The sequence below is a fragment of the Streptopelia decaocto genome (genome assembly GCF_964273445.1).
Source record: "Streptopelia decaocto genome assembly, chromosome: 1".
In the NCBI taxonomy this organism is placed as follows: Eukaryota; Metazoa; Chordata; class Aves; order Columbiformes; family Columbidae; genus Streptopelia; species Streptopelia decaocto.
The window spans coordinates 204,192,558-204,209,200 of NC_138663.1; the positions used below are offsets into that span (position 1 = coordinate 204,192,558).

Below are 16,643 nucleotides of genomic sequence, written 5' to 3' on the forward strand. Positions count from 1 at the left end.
GAAATATACATCTTAATTTTTATAATTGTGTGTGCTTTATTCTTTACACAAATGGAATGGATGCGCAGAGTATTTACACATAACAGGAGTGTAAGCTGGACAGGGTATTTTTGTAAACTCCAGTTCAGATTCTGAGTACCCCACACTACAGCTGGACCGAGAAACATCCTGCTAAAGAGACGCGCGCCGGCCAGCGTCCCGGGTGGAGCCGCCTGCTGAGCACAGGCTGCTGCACTCGGAAATTCGGACTGGCCGATTCAAATTTAGGAACACAAATTAGAAGGTTGCTATCCCACTAAGAGCCAACAGTGTTGTTTTTTTTTCTTTCTTTCTTTTTTTTTTTTTTTTTTTTTTAAATTTTTATTCCTTTTTTTCCCCAAAAAGATCTTGCCTAGGATGCTGGCTACCGCCCATCCCCAGAAACGCTGTTTTACACCAGGGCAAGTTGCCTGTGCTATAGGTCAGGGCCAGGCGGCGTAAGCTGTTAACGTGGTGTGAGGGATGATGGGTCACCTCTCATGCTCCTCGCCTTAAAGACAGAATCTCAAAAGGGCCAAAGGGGTGGTGGTTCCTATTGCTCTTGATGAGATACCGGTGGGGCTGAAGCCTTCTGAAAATCCTGCCGCAGCATTTGGCCCACGGGGGGTCTTTTAGTTCAGCAGTTTCACAGCACTGACCTCAAAAGGTTCTTGGTCCGTGACTTGGCCCTTTGGGTGCTACAGTAATATAAGCACTAAATAATGATGATGATGGAAAGTGTTGAGCTGCTGTTTAATTGTGTGGCCTTGGTGTTTCATAGTAATGCTAAAATGTCTGTGTAATGGGGAGAATGTGTAACTTCAAGTGGTGTAAGTGGGACAGACTCTGCTGATGTCCCTGCTCATTGCAGGGAGGTTGGACTAGATGACCTTTTAAGGTCCCTTCCAACCCAAACCATTCTGTGATTTTATGAAATCTATGGAGTCACCATGATTTACACCAGCTGAGGATCTAGGCTATCTATACATTGAATAGATTTGAGATGTTATTTACTGTTAACTTTGATACTGATTTGTGCCCTAAATTGGAAACTTTTTTTTTCTTTTAATGTAATGACAACCTCATTCTTACATCTGAACTAATTGACAAGACCTCTGATTTTAATGTAATAGGAAAACACATTTATTCCACCAAGGCATGGGCTTGAGCACATGAATGCAGTTGCACAGTGAACTGCATGCATAACATGGCAGACACAATGTTCAAGAGAAAAAATGTTAAGATGAAAAGCTGTGGAGGATAAAAGACCACTTTCTGTGAACACGGCAGATATTATGGCTTTAAATCTGCAGTTTAAAAAGAAGCTTGAGACTTTTTAAATGAACACTGTTTATCCTACAAATATCCTCTTGTGTTATTACTCATTGAATCCTCCGGTCAGGGATACAATTTGAAAAACAAAAAATAAAATTAAACCAAACCAAAATACAATCTGAATGAGTGTTGATGAGTAAGTTAACAGTGAAGGTGTAACACCTTTCTCCATAGAAAACTCATGTAAATAGGTAGGTGGACGCTGCAGAACTAGGACACTGTCACTGGCTCATAGTGGTTATTAGCTCAGGTTCCACACTGCTCTCCAGGATGAGGATTTGAAATTTCAGTGCAACGGAGAGATTTCTTGTCCTTGACTTTCACAGGGTGGTTCCTGGGACCCTATCCACACCGGAGCATCAAACCATGCTAGCTACAAACACAATTACATCACAGAATATTTATCTAGAAACAGCCTTTACTACCAAAGAAATTACAAAGCGCTAGCGTGGACAGGGTACCTCTGTAGGAAGGGGGATTAAGCAAAAGAGGCTTTTTCACTGGTTGATGGTCGGACCGTCAGACCAGTACAGTGCCGTTTCACTGAGCCTTGCTAGCAAGCTCCCAATGAGTCAGTGCACGGAAGATGCTCTGTGGCAAGGAGAAATAAATAGGTTGTAATATTGCACATCTGCACGAAGCTAGCAAGATGTCATTGTGATCATCCATGGGTGGACAAAAAGCTGTGATAATTTTGGTTCTGCTTAGACCCTACGGTGCTACACACAGTGCCAGAACATGAGAAATAGCACCAGGGGTGTGATCTGGCACTTTTCCTAAAGGGTCCAGCATTTACATTTGTCTCATGTTTAGATGCTCACAAGTCTTTTACATGGACAGAAAAGGAAACTGATTATGCTAAGCTGTGTTAGCACCAACATGGTCTCAGGCGCCAATTGCTGTGGGTTGTGAGTTTGGACTTTTCCTCCTTCTTTTTTTTTGTTCTTTTTGCACCAGATGTAATTCTGCATGAATCTTATGTTTCTCTTCCTCCTCCCACTGCCACCCAGTATGATCTGAACAGCTGCAATGCAAAAATGAACTGCAGCTCTGAGGATGCTGAAACATGAAACGCAAAACATCAACGTACAAAACAAATGGGACTACAAGTCCTAGGGGAAATAAGACCTCTCACCGCTTCTTTTGGTGATTTGTTTTTAAATATACTTTTTATTTAAAAAAAAAAAAAGAGAAAAAAAAAAAGAAGTGCAATGGCAACTTTAAACTGGAAGCACAAACAACAGACAGGGAAAAATAAATAATGTTACTACAGTAACCAAGGACTGATGGAAAAATTGATTGTACTCAGCCATAGTGTTACTGTTCACTGTAAAGCACAGCACATGACAAAGCAAAACAGTTACTAGTAGGATAGTACCGTAAAAGGCTGCATGCTGAACTAAGAAACGAAGAAGCAGATGTGATCGATTGCTTAAAAACAGAGCTGAAAATCAGAATGAAGTTCCTGCTTTAGGATACTTGGTTTTTCAGGTCTGGTGGGCTATTTCCCAACCTGGGGCAATAGTACTTTGCCAGCATGGAAAAATCCATGGCTTCCAAAGATCTGGGGTCACTCTGTGGATTTCTGCAGAATTATCCAAAATCGAAGCTTTCATTCATTTATAGTTTGTAAAAAAAAGTTTCTAGCCCTTCTGGTTACGAAGCTCTTTTGGAGACATAACTGAAACCCTCGTTTATAAATCTGCGCTGGCCAGGCAAGAAAAATAGTAGTTAAAGAAGTGCAAACTTCTCAAAGTTACCATAGTAGGGCAATAAGTGGGAGGCCACCTCAGGGCCGCCTAAATGCCCGTATTTTTAACCATGTCACTTCTGGTGGCTATATTGCAAACATCCAGCTAGTCGTGCTCTCCATGGAGGTTGGCTGGATATACCTGTCAGCTTGACAGGGTGTAGAAATGTAAGCTTCAAATAGACGAGGAACTGAGGAGTCTATTTAGCATTTGCCCTTAAAACGTCCTTAGACATTAGGGTTCCTGTAGCCACCAGCTAATAAGCACTGGCCTCCTGCGGCGCAGCGGGCAGGAGAGTGTGTGTTTTATAGAAAACATGGTCCAGCAGCAGTAAAGGCAATTCAGTTCACTTCATGATATCTCTTGCAGTTGTCCCCTTGTGTGTCAGAGTGAAGAATGGCATCAGTGTACAAAGGAAGGGCATTGTGAAACGAGAAAAATATACCTCCCTCTCCTCTTCTGTTCACCCCAAACTGCAATTCCACAGACTTTCCCCAAATCCCTCACAAATGTCCATTGCCTCAGTTTTTGCTTTTAAGACCCTTGTTGACTGTGAAATGAATGAAGATACAAGTTAGTTGGTGACCTGTCTGCCTGCAAAGAGAGGAAAGATCAAATGCTTTTGGTATTTCCTTTAAAGAAACAGGAAGAATCATAAAACATTAGGGGTGAAGTGTGACTCCCTCCAAGAGAGAAATTATTAACTGCATTCAAGCACTGACATTTTTGCTTCTGAAAAAATCATCCATTTCAATTTAAAGATGCATTATCCTTCTGTGTTCAGAAAAGGTCCTACAGGGCAGTCAGTTCAAGAGATCTTTCCATAGGAGTTCATCATGATTAAATAGAGGCAAGGGAGAGGATTAAATTGAAAGAAAAACAAGATGACAGCTACAATTTAAGGAATTATCTTGCTTGCCATTAATAGCAGAGAATCTGTTATGGAAAAGGGATAATGCAACTTGATGGTCCTCTTTACATTTTACAGTCGCACAAGGGTGTAAATATTTAATCTTTCAATTAATTAATCTTTACAAAATATCTCACAAAAACATTTTTACCTATAGAAATTAGTTTCTATACATCAATATATTTTTTATTTTTATAAATTATTCCATCTTTAAGTGCCTTCTATCAATATAAATGATAAAATAGACAATCAAAAATGTTAAAGCTTTTCCCAGTTGTATCCCTCCTCGTCAACATAGGTACTGTGAGTCCTCGTACATGTGTGTGTCTGCGTGGGAATGTGTTTGTGTGCACACGTGTGATGTGAAATGCTTCCATCCTTTCCCACCCCCAAACTCCATTAAAATAAACTATATTGTTATTAGTTCCTGATGCTATAGTGTTTCCAAAGGGGAAAAAAGAAATGCTTGACTTGGTTTCAGAAATCAAAAGATGTGCATAGTTACCAAAGTCGAGGTGTACCAACCACAAATGTGCAATGACAAGCTTAGAATAGGACCCACCTCCCAGTCAAGTCAAAGAGTGTCCTACCAGTGACTTCAGTAGGAAGTGGACCAAATACTGAGCTTGATTTTGCAAGGTGCATGTGGCCCTGATCTAGCAAAACGCTTAAGCCTGTGCTTAGCTTTGAGCCCATGAATAGTCCTACTGGAACTGGTGGGACTGAATGGCATAAGGAAGGATCACAAGTGACTCCAAGTCAACAGGCTACTCATATGTAGGGACTGGGGTCAAGTGCTGAGCGCCTTGCAGGATCAAGCCCTATATGAGGTTCAAGAGCTGGGAACTTCTCTTTAAAGCAATCAACACACTGAGCTCAGCCATAGAAATCAATCAAAATGTCCGCATGGGCACAGGAGGTGGCTAGCTCCCCTTGACAGAGGGTCTCCATGTCAAAAGTTTATACCTACAACTGGTGCTCTGAGCACACAACAGATTTGCTTTTTATGGTAGAAGTCTTTTTGTTCCTACCCTTTGACCCATCAGTGTCCTTCATGGCTTCAAACACTTTGTGTTGTACATTCATCAAAATTCACATTGACTGCAAAGAACATAAATGCAACAAAAACAGGAAAGCCTCCAAATAGTATATTATAGTTTTCTTCTAAATATTCTCCCATCGTAATCAGAGGTGCAGTGGCTAATTTATAATTTTTCCTTTGAAGGAATCCAGATGAAAGGCCCAGATTGTTCTTCAATTACAAGTTTGCATTGATTATATATATCTTCTAAGCTATCTCCTTGGACAATCGCTGCAGTAAGAAAACATAACAAGACTGCTTTTAATTGATATATTCTACAGCATCCAGTGTCATCAGATTTTCAGTGTACTCACAGATACTGATGAAATGAGAAGGAATACTAGCACATTGTGATATTGGTTATGGAAAAGTCGTACCTCTGCAGGTGGCAACTATGTTCAACCCAATGGCACCTCCCATGTCAGAGACCCATCTCACTGCTTGTAGTGAGAAGACTGAGCTAAGTCAGTTTAGAGAACTGGCAGTTCTGTCCTAGGGGAGGGCAGCATGGTAGGTTCCCACTGTCACCAGTCAAAATTTAAATTTCATTTGATTTAGAAGCTACATCAGCAGTGAGTTGCAGATTTACAGCCTATTCTTTTCCTGACCTGGTTGTAATGAACTCACTCTGGGCTGCAAAAGTTAACTAGGTCAGGCCCGAGCTGACAGAAGATAAAGCAACTGCAACACAAAGCACAGTGTCTATACTCTTAAAATTCCTTGTATCCCCAGCAGAAATCTGGAACTGTAGTTCACATTATGCACACTGTCAGCATGCCAAGGGACAACTGGGGACTTCTGAGTGTTATTCACAAATACCAGTCCCCTGAGTAGGGGGGAGCAAGAGCAGGTCTTAAATCTTGCTTTTTTTCCAGGTCACGAAGAATATGCCTTTCTCTTTCCCTCCCATAATCTATAGCTTGAGTTCTTGCTTTGAACTAGTGAGGGATTCTTTGGTCTGTACAAATGCAATGATGCGACATTTTCAACGACTTCATTAAAAGCAGTTTTGGGTCAAGAAGGGAACCAAATTCACACGTAGCTATTCCTTCAGGGCATCAAACTTCTGAGGATTTGAATGCCTCAACTGCCCTTAAATTTCAGGGAAAAAGTACTCCCAAGCTAGAAGTCTTTACTATGGGCGTACTACAGTGATATGCACTCTAGGCCAGAGACAGAGCTGATCCAGTTGTTTTGCAATAAGAGACTGTGCCTCAGGACAACAAAAATGTTTTAAATAAAAGCATACCTGTAAAATATTCTCCAAATTCTTGTTCTAATTTAATTGCTCGATCATAGGTTTTCTTCGCTTGCTCCTCTGTGAGACGTTTATTCATTTCCCTAGAAATACAGAGGAAGTCAAGAAGTTTAGATTCTTACTAGAACATCTTCCTAAAAGATATGTTCAACTGAATCGCAGATGGACTGATATCGATATTGAATCAAACAGTAAAATTCCTCCCTGCCATGGGTAAGTCTGGGAGCCAGGAGGTCTCCAGGTCTGCACACTCCAGACCTGAAGCTTCTTCAGGAACCTCCCTGTCTTCTAGGCCCACAGCCCACTGTCCCATCTGAATGAGACTGTCCAAACTGCTGAAATGGAAGGTCCATTTTGACTGAGGCTGGGGTTATGGGAGAGAAATTACGACCAAAGGCAGGTTTCAGGTCAGGAAGACTCGTGACCCTGTGGGAGGAATCCCAAAGTCATTGTAATCCCTGTATGGAAGTCCCAGGAGGAGCCCAGCATGTCTGCCAGGGAGACTTCTTGGTTCAGATGCAGGCATGAGTTCCAGATAATCATGAGAAATAAAATGGAGTCTTTCCAATAGGAAAAGTTAAGATGAATTTATTATTTGTATTCTCTGCTCCAGCATTTTCTGATTAACTATAGAGATTCCCAGTCAAATGTGACTTGTAGATTCTAAAATATGCAGGGTACCCATAAATGTGAAAACATAGACAGTGTCAGCAACATTCTTTTATTGCCAATGATTTGTTACTTAGTGGAGCATTTCTGTTTCAACAGAGGCATTATTTAATAACTTGAAGAAATGGGTTGTCTTGCCCATGCATGCTCAGCTTTTAATAGCACTATATACTTGCAAAGAATCAAGCTCATACTCATTCAGACCCTTACACATATATGCCTGTAGATATCCAAATTAATTAGCAATAATAAATAGAGTTTGCCTGTTCTAACATTTTTCACAGCACGGATGCATTTTTCTTAAAATGTGATGGCAGATTTCTGAGGCAACTAGGAAAGCAAGAGAAGGGAGATCTTCTGTTCTACATAAGTCTGATTTAATGCCTTGCACTGAATCATATGATTATGTGGTAATGGACTATATACAGTGTGACAGGGGTGATGCATGTAGGAAATTATGTGCACGATGGTGTACAAAAAAAAAGATCTATGAAGTGCACAACAGCATGAACTTGCTAAAGCTAACTCCTACTCAGCTTCTGAAAAACAACCCGTAACGTGTCCAGGATGCAAAAACATATTTCTAGAAATGGCTTAGAGATTTCTGACTGTATAACTAACTGTATAGCTGGGAACACTGCTTAGAACATCTCTCTGGAAGTACCAATGCAATGCAGAAAGCAGGTTTATAAAATGAAGGATAAGAAAGACTTCTTTAAAAAAATTTGACAGTTATTAGTGGATTATATAAATAGGTTTAACATATGCCAATCTGTGTCATGCTGCTAAATTTGTAATACTACTAATTCTATTTATTGGAAAGATTGATATGTAATTGAGTTCAGGTGGGCTTCTCATCAGCTATGCCTACTTGAACGTATCTTCAGGTGACTAAACCAAAACTCTGTCTTGAAGTGGGACATATTAATACCATTGCAAATTCTTATGCAAACTTAACATTTTCATTTTAAGGACCCTCGCACAATATTCTAGTGCTAATAATGTTTTTCTCCTTTCAGATTTAATTCTGGTAATTTTCTGAGAAGCCTTTCTCAAGATTTTTGGATATCTGAGGAGAAAATACAAATACAAATACAAAAAAGCATTTAAAATAGTAGGTACTTTGAAACTGGTGGAAGTGTGAATTAAATTTTCAGGTGGTAGATTTGCCTGGGGTATAAAACTGTGTTAGTTGTATTCATGCCTCTGCCCACTTTGTGCCTTCAGGACAGAGGATGGAGAAGTGGGAGGACCATGATGTCCATTTTTCATGATGAACTGAAAGTGCTGTCAAACTGCAGTCCCTTCTAATTTTTTATTTCCTAGCCAGAGACCTGCACAGCTGGTGAATTCAAAATGCTTGTGGAGACCTGTCCCTCCAGGCACATTTTCTTCCTCTCCCAGTGAGGAGCTCACACCGGCAGGCTCTTCATCGCTTCCAGCTCTCATCCCCATGATCCCATCACCGTCCTCCTTCTAGAGAGAGAGGCCAATTGGGAGGAACCAACTGGGAGCCCTCTGGGATTAAACCTGTGAGGTGGAATCATCTAGAGATGGGAAAGGAAGGGAAAGCCCTTTATTTACAGCAATTTGGTTGCCCAGACTGAAAAAAAGTAGGATCAGGAGACATCCAGTTCAGGCCATGTGTACTGATTACTTCTACATCAAATAGTCCCTCATGGTCTTGCAGTGCTGTGGTCATTAGTGTTAGCAGGGTATTTCCAGAGAACCAACGATAACCGAGTTCCAAGTGCAGGTGCAACCTTAAATTTATGTTCCTTTCATTCTTCATACTTTCACTATCGGGTGGGTGCAAAGGAACATAGTGTAAATGAGAATGAGACCCTTTGAATTTAAGTGCTAGTTTTGCCACAAGTTAAATCTTTTGATCCTCTCTCTGCATCTTTTGATGCTTTTTTTTTGTCTTTTATAGTTTTACTTCCCTATTATACTAAGTTTCAACTCATTTGTATGAACAGAAGTAATCTACGTGGCAGATAAGCTGATAATTAAAAAATCTGAGCGAACACAGTTACACTGTCATAAAAACATCCTCTTTCTGTTCCCACAGAGCACTGGTTTACCATGTTAAAGTTCTCCACTCTAAAATAACATTAGCTATTAGAAAGGGGTTATATCTGTTCATCTATGCATACCCTACAACTCCCTACCGCTTAAGTCAGAGTCTGTGTTTAGCCAGACCCTGAGTGATTTAGCTTCATTACTGAATAAAATAAATGATATTCACAAGCAAGAGGCTCAGAATGGTGTCATCATTCCCAAGACAATTATTTAAAAAGAATGATACTGTTTATATTAACAGAGTTCTCATTTCTGTTAGAAACTAATTTTGGCTGCTGTTATATAAGGGAAATACACGTTAGATAGATTAACTAGATAAAAAGATTACTTATGGATAGCAGGCTTCAGGAGATAAACTAATTTAGGATACCTGAATTTAATATATTTTTCTCACTCTATTTTTTGTTTGTTTGTTTGTTTTGTTTTTTAGAAGTTCTATTGTGTTTACACAATTTATTTATATAAGCCATTTTACTGCAAAATTCCCAAACTAGTACTGATATATAAGGACTTTTGCTGTCCAATGTAAGGTTGGATTTCTAATTCAGGGTGTCTTCCAGAGGGTATTTGAGGAACCAAATGGATTTCACATTGTTTGTCCATACTATACTGTCAACGCTGAGGCAGGTTTAGATTTGGGGAGTGAAGAACAGCTTACTTTTGATTCCTGTCCGTAAGGAAAATTCTGCTAACTTTGCATAACTTGTTTTCTCCTAAGTGAAATATTAACATGGCTTTGGTTTAATAACAGGATGACTCTCACAATATTTTGCAACTTCATAACACTTTTCCGTCAGTCTGTTCAAGGATTTGCTGTTCTTACATCAAATCAATGAAATCTTTATGTTATTGCCACATTTCTGATTCTGCCTAATGTATTTTTCAGACTAAGGGACACTTTTATTTACTATTTTTTTTAAATCACTCCAGATGCAATATCAGCATTAGACAAATAATGGAAATATTTTATGGATGGGAAAACTGTAGGTTAAGATCTATCTTAAAACAATCAATGCAGAGTGTATGTTATCAGATCACCTCTCACCCTCTATACAGCAAGTTAATCAGAATAAAACTGAATTGCAAGGCTGGAAGAAATGTCAAGAATCATCCAACCCAAGGGGGCTTTTGTCAGGGTGGGGCTGTTAAAGTACCACATACTGTCCATCATTTATTAAGCGGAAAAGTTCTTGCGTTATGATGGTTGCAAATGGAAAATTATTGATCACAGTGTGTTTTATCCTGAATTTAACCAGTATGAAGGTCACTTCCATATTTCCTTGACACTAGGTAACCCCGTTCCTCCTCCACTTCCATGGCAGTACCCAGCACCAGACCAGCACTCCAGCTGTGGCCTCATCCATACCTAGTCAAACAAAATAACTATCTATTGTGTCCTTACACAACATTGATGTTAATACAGCCCACAGCGGCAGTTTCATTTTCTGCAACTGCATTTTCCATCCATTCATATTCCTGTGTGATCCGTCCCAACTGCCAGATGCTTTTCTGCAGTGCTGTAGCTTAATTACTCTCTGCTTGTACTTGTGCATTTCATTTTCTCTCCTTTGTCTGTGCTGAATTTCATCTTACTGATTTTACACTGAGTTGTAATCTTCTGAAGTGCTCGCCACCTCACTCAGCCTTGAGGTATTCACAAACTTTACAAAACTACTGTCCAGTTAATCATTCAAGTTATTAATGAACAAGTGGTCCAAAATAGTGACAGAGCTCAGGAATTTGCAGGATTTCTGTTACCCTCCCAGTTAACAGTTCCATTTTCAATTACAAAGTCGTACACATGCTGTCTAGATTCCCTTAGGACTGTATTTCCTTAACCTTACATTTCCCTAAGTATTAATATTATATTTCCCTAAGCTGCTACTGAGAATATCCCATGGAGCCAAAAAAAAAGACCCAAGATGCAATACAATTATTGATATCCATGTCATGAAAGAAGGAAATAAGACTGAGTTGATTTTCTCTTGATGCACATACATTGGCTATCTCTTATTACCTTTTTATCCTCAATTCTTTTACTTGAGTTCCTGTATTGGGTTTGCATGGCAAGAGGTTTTCTTTGGGGGGGGGAGGGATATAGTTCTAGATGAGTGGTTTCTATAAGAAGACAGACTGGCTCTGACAGAGCCACCGCCAGCTGGCTCCAAGATGATCCCACTGCTGGCCAAGGCTGAGCCCATCAGAGATGATGGTAGCATCTCTGGGGTAACGTATTCAAGAAGGGAAAAAAACCCTGATGTGCAACAGGAGCCAGGGGAAAGGAGTGAGGATGGTGAGGCACTCAAATGGGCTGCCCAGAGAAGCTGTGGATGCCTCATCCCTGGAAGTGTTCAAGGCCAGGTTGGATGGGGCTTTGAGCAACCTGGTCTAATGGAATGTGTCCCTGCCCATGGAGGAGGTGTTGGAACTAGATGATCTTTAAGGTTCCTTCCAACCTAAACCATTCTATCATTCTATGATTCTAAGAGAATATGTGAGAAACAACGCTGCAGGCAATAAGGTCAGTGCAGAATGAGGGCAGGAGGTGCTCCAGGTCCCAGAGCAGAGATTCCCCTGCAGCCCATGGTGCAGCCCACGGTGAAGCTGGCTGGTCCCAGCAGCCCATGGAGGTCCATGGTGGAACAGATCTCCACCTGCAGCCCAGGGAGGACCCCACACTGGAGCAGGTGGATGCCCAAAGGAAACTGTGACCCTGTGGGAAGCCCATGCTGGAACAGGCTCCTGGCAGGACCTGTGGCCCCGTGGAGAGAGGAGCCCACGCTGGAGCAGGTTTGCTGGCAGGACTTGTGACCCTGTGGGGACACTGGCTGGGTCAGTCTGTTCCTGAAGGACTGCACCCCGTGGTAGGGACCCATACTGGAACAGTCCATGAAGAACTGCAGCCCATGGGAAAGACCCACATTGGGGAAGTTCATGGACAATTGTCTCCTGTACAAGGGACCCCATGCTGGAGCAGGGGAAGAGTCTGAGGAGTACGAGGAGTTCTCCTCTGAGGAGGAAGGAGAAGCTGAGACAATGTGTGATGAACAGACTACAACCCCCATTCCCCATTGCTCTGCTCCACTCGAGGGAAGGAGGCAGAGAAATCAGGAGTGAAGTTAAGCTTGGGAAGAAGGAAATGGTGGGGGAAAGGTGCTTTAAGATTTGGTTTTATTTCTCATTTTCCTACTCTGACTTGATTGGTAATAAATTAAATTCATTCCCTGAGTCGAGTCTATTTTGCCTGTGATGGTAAATGCTGAGTGATCTCTCCCTGTCCTTATCCTGACCCACGAGCCTTTTGTCATATTTTCTCTCCCCTCTTCAGCTGAGGAGTGGAGCGATAGAGCAGCTTTGCTGGGCACCTGGCATCCAGCCAGGGCCAAACCCACCACATCCCATTTCCTCTCGTTATTACTGATTTTAGAGGACAAGCAAAATGTAGACTTAAGACCTGTGTTGTGCCATTTGTGACTGTAGCCCGAAAAAAAAAAAAATGTTAGAAGTAGCTCATACTTACATCAGAGGCTCCCATGATTTAGGCTTAATGAAGATAGCGATGGGATAGAGTTGTGCAACTTGTAGTCGTTTGATAGCATTTCCTGACACATCGAGTATACAGTGCTTGCCCTGTTGGAAACAGATGAGGGTGTGTTTATTCTTGCAGAGTTTGCTGCAGATCAGCCAAAAGATGGGAAGCAATTCTGTGATGCTGTGCTCTGGAACGGGCCATTACTGGCACAGCAGGGAAGGGGGACCCCAGGGCATGCACTCTGCTCCTCTGTTCTCTTTGCTTTGGTGCTAATATAAAATATACACTGGAGATATGGGAAAAAACTTGGTTTTTATTTTTACTGGGATGAACTCAGTGAGGGGGAGAGGATTTTTTTCAGAGATGAAGAAAATCACTTCATAAAAATAATAAGATGTCTGTGTTCCGACTGGTTAATTCAGTTCTTCTTTGTGTCGAAGACTCCCTGTGTCACCTGAGGCAAGTCACTTAATCTTTCTGCGCTTCGTTGCTTCACCTCTGTGAAAACGAGTTAAGTTTATTCACCTGACAGAGGGAATAGGGAAGGAAGGCTGTTTCACGGTGTACTTGAGGCTCTGTGTAACATCCCTGAATCCATGGCACTACATCCAAGTACAGAAAGTGCCAAGTATTTAGTCATTCAAAGTCAGAGGCTCCACTTGTGGAGTCATTGTTAAGTCTATAAATATTAGGATGTTGTTATTTTGCAGATATTTTATGTTTTGGGCAGAGGAACCATGTCTGAGATACAATGTGGAAACAAAACAGATCATGTTGCACGGGCAATAAAACTAGTCTAAACCTACCCTTTCTGCCACAAATCTCACGGACTGGACGCTAGTTCCATATAAATTATCATTGTACTGCCCAGCTTCTATAAATTTGTGCTCTTGGATATCTTTTTCCATTTGTTCTCTTGAAATGACAAAATGATAATCTCTCCCATCCACTTCATAGTCGCGCTTTGGCCGTGTGGTATCTGCATGAAACAAAAGACAGAAAATCAAGTAGTCTATACAAACATTTAATGTAAAAAAAGTGCAGCAATTAAGGTTTCCTCGGGCGGCAATGCTGTGTGTGCTGTAAGTGGAGGTGCTCCACATCTGAGAGCACATCTTTGGCTACCATATATTGTTTTCAATGGAGTTCCAACAATAAAGGTATCTTTTTATAGTAATATCTTCTGATATTTACCTCCAATCAATACTTACACTCTAACATAAAATTAGAATTTACCACAATTCTACTTTTTTCCCAGCAGGATCACACACAAACCTCCCATTCCAGATTGTAAACCTAATCCTATTACAGTGATAAAATGAATTGCAATCTCATCAATTTAATTCAACCTTAATTACAGGCCTGATTTTGATCTCATCTGCAGCAGTTGTAAGCTGGTGTATTTGCGGAGACAACGGCTTAAAATGAAGTAAGACTGCAATCAGAGCCTGAAATAAACACTCAGCAAACTCTAATGATCTAATATATAGACACTGCTTAATTCAAGGTCCAACATTACTTTCAGATTAGACAGCCTTGATCTCACACAAATCACAGTTAACTCCATATTTTTATTGGTGGATGCTGTGTAATTGAGCTGAAATGTTTTACATTTTACCAGTATTTAAAACTTTTATCTTATTTAAGAAACAACTGACTAATTGATGAGTCAACTGAGTTAGTGGCTAAAAGGCTCCTTGTTTAATAAAAATCTACCGCTTTCGAGACAATTCAGTTGAGAAACACAACTGCATATACTTCACAGATGTTGCTTACACAGCAATTTACTTAATGTGTGACACCAAAGGATATAATTTAGCTGCAGAACAAGGAGTAAAATCATACTTACGTGGTACACACGACCCGAATTTATCAGGGAATTCAGATATCAAATCATCATTGATCCGATCTTTCATAGGACCCAGAATAATAACCGGCCTGGTGTAATTAACTGAATGACAAAAAGAAATTATGATATTACTGGTAGTAACAGTGAATCTTCCCAAAGATACACTAATCGGAGTTGTTGCCTTTATGTATGATGTAAAAACTTACGTGCACATTTTATTGATAATTTATTTATTGACATGTATAAGGACAATGGAATGAATACCACTCATTTTGCAAAGCTCTTTGATGGTGCATGGATATGTAGTCAGACGACTATGTGGAAGTGCTATTGCTCAACAAGGGGACTCCCAATGCTTGCAGATGTACTCTCTCATGAGCCATGGAATGGACATGGTAGGATTTTTTTTCTCCTCAGTGATATGGGTGCATCCCCCATTAAATCAGGTCGGTGCGCTCCCATTTTTGGTTGCCTTCCCCTAGGTTCATCTGCCCTGGTTAGAGACACATATGACATGAGAAGGAAAGTGATGGAGGCTTCCCATGTAACAATACTGCAGTAAATCTAGAAAACCTGCATCTATATTTTGCAGCCTGACTAATGTATTTATTAGTAAAGGCCATGAGAGCCTACTGGGGAAAGTCCTGAGCACTTTAGGGAGTGAGGGCTAGCAAGGGAGAGCCTTACATCATTTCTTTTGTATGGCATAGACCGAGTGGCCAAAAAAGGGGGCCACAGAGAGTCTGGGGCTAGCACAACAAAGTTTACTGCTCTGCTGACCCCCAAAATGTGAAATGAATAATATAAGGAACAGTGACAGAAAAGCAGATGAAACTTACTTTCCTGTCTGGTAACAGGTTCATAAGAAAGGATGCAGTCTTCTTGGCCTCCTGATGAGAGAAGAAAGAGAAGAGATTGAAGCTGACAAGCAACACAGCAAACACCAAAGCTTGATAAAATGCTTCACATAGAGACAGATTGGGTTCAACACTTCTCTCTGGTAATGCTCTCACTTGAACCATTCCAAAGTCCCTTATAACTTTAAAGTGTGGAGGTCACTTTTTTCATTACCCTCCATCTCCTGCCACATGTTTCAATTCTCCTTGCTGAAATTAGGCTTTGCTGAATAAGGCTTCATTTATTGATTTGATAGCAAGGCTGTTTACAAGGATAGTGCAGAAGTTTAAGATGCAATTCTTTTGCTTGTCTGATTGTTAAGGCCCCAGGATGCTGCTGCAGGGCAAATCTGCAAGCTACCTAAACTGAACCATTTTTATCCTCAGAATATATACATTTTGATTGATGGTCTTTCTGTGCATAACCTCCACAGCCTAGTTTACTCAGAACCTGACATCTAGCTATGAACCCTTATCCTTTCCCTGAACACAAACCTCACAGCATCATATTTTACTCACTTCTCCTCCCTCCACTCTTGTTAGGACAGTGCTGTTTCCTCATGGTGACATTTAGGGAACAAAAGCAGAGAATTTTGCCACGAGAAACAGTAGGCACTGGATGGACCATGACTTGGGTGTAGGTGAACAGCCCTGGTGCATCACTGCCATCTCCTCTATGAGAGTCCAGGAGGAGAGGGGGGAGGATTCTTCAACTTACTGCATGAATAATTCCTGGGCATTTCCCTTTCTGGGTCACTGTTACATACTTGGTACCACATCAGGGCTCTGGCAGGTTCTAAATATGACTTAGGCTTAGCAAACTCAAAAATGATTTTATTTTTACCCAGTTCGGGGCTTATCTCTGAGAAGATCCACAGATGGGATTTTGCAACTAATTTAGACACTACAGAAGAAATACTGCCATAAGGGGTGCCAGGGCTTGCTTTATAAAATACACAAGGTTGCCTTCATCTCATCTGCTTGCATGCACATGAGTCTGTGTTACTTTATTCTGATGGGCTCCTGCCAAGACAAAGTGTTCTTGCAGAGGGAAGAGTGCTGCCTGGCACCCGATGGACAATGTAGTTAGGATTCAGAAGGGGTTACCATTCACCCTGAAGTCGTCTGACCACATTCTGAGTCAGTCTTGAGGCTCCATTAACTATTTAACAAGATTTGGATTGGGTGCAATGCCTAGCTCCCAATTAGGTATAAAATGTTTGGTGGTTTAGTCTTAACCTGACTCCCACCCCATGAATCTA

At 41.0% G+C, this 16,643-nt stretch overlaps 1 protein-coding gene across 6 annotated transcripts in view; it reads right to left on the minus strand.

Annotated features, from left to right (window-relative positions):
- Positions 1-2,509: 2,509 nt before the first annotated feature.
- Positions 2,510-16,643, minus strand: part of DLG2 (discs large MAGUK scaffold protein 2) — an 895,217-nt gene continuing 881,083 nt past the window's right edge. For all 6 annotated transcript variants that reach the window (XM_082046221.1, XM_082046225.1, XM_082046223.1 and 3 more), the window contains 6 exons: positions 15,325-15,375; positions 14,486-14,587; positions 13,443-13,615; positions 12,625-12,734; positions 6,345-6,436; positions 2,510-5,326 (listed from right to left, as the gene is read on the minus strand). In XM_082046221.1, coding sequence (XP_081902347.1) covers positions 5,220-5,326; positions 6,345-6,436; positions 12,625-12,734; positions 13,443-13,615; positions 14,486-14,587; positions 15,325-15,375 — 635 coding nt within the window. In that variant the 3' untranslated portion in view covers positions 2,510-5,219. The remainder of the gene's footprint in view (positions 5,327-6,344; positions 6,437-12,624; positions 12,735-13,442; positions 13,616-14,485; positions 14,588-15,324; positions 15,376-16,643) is intronic.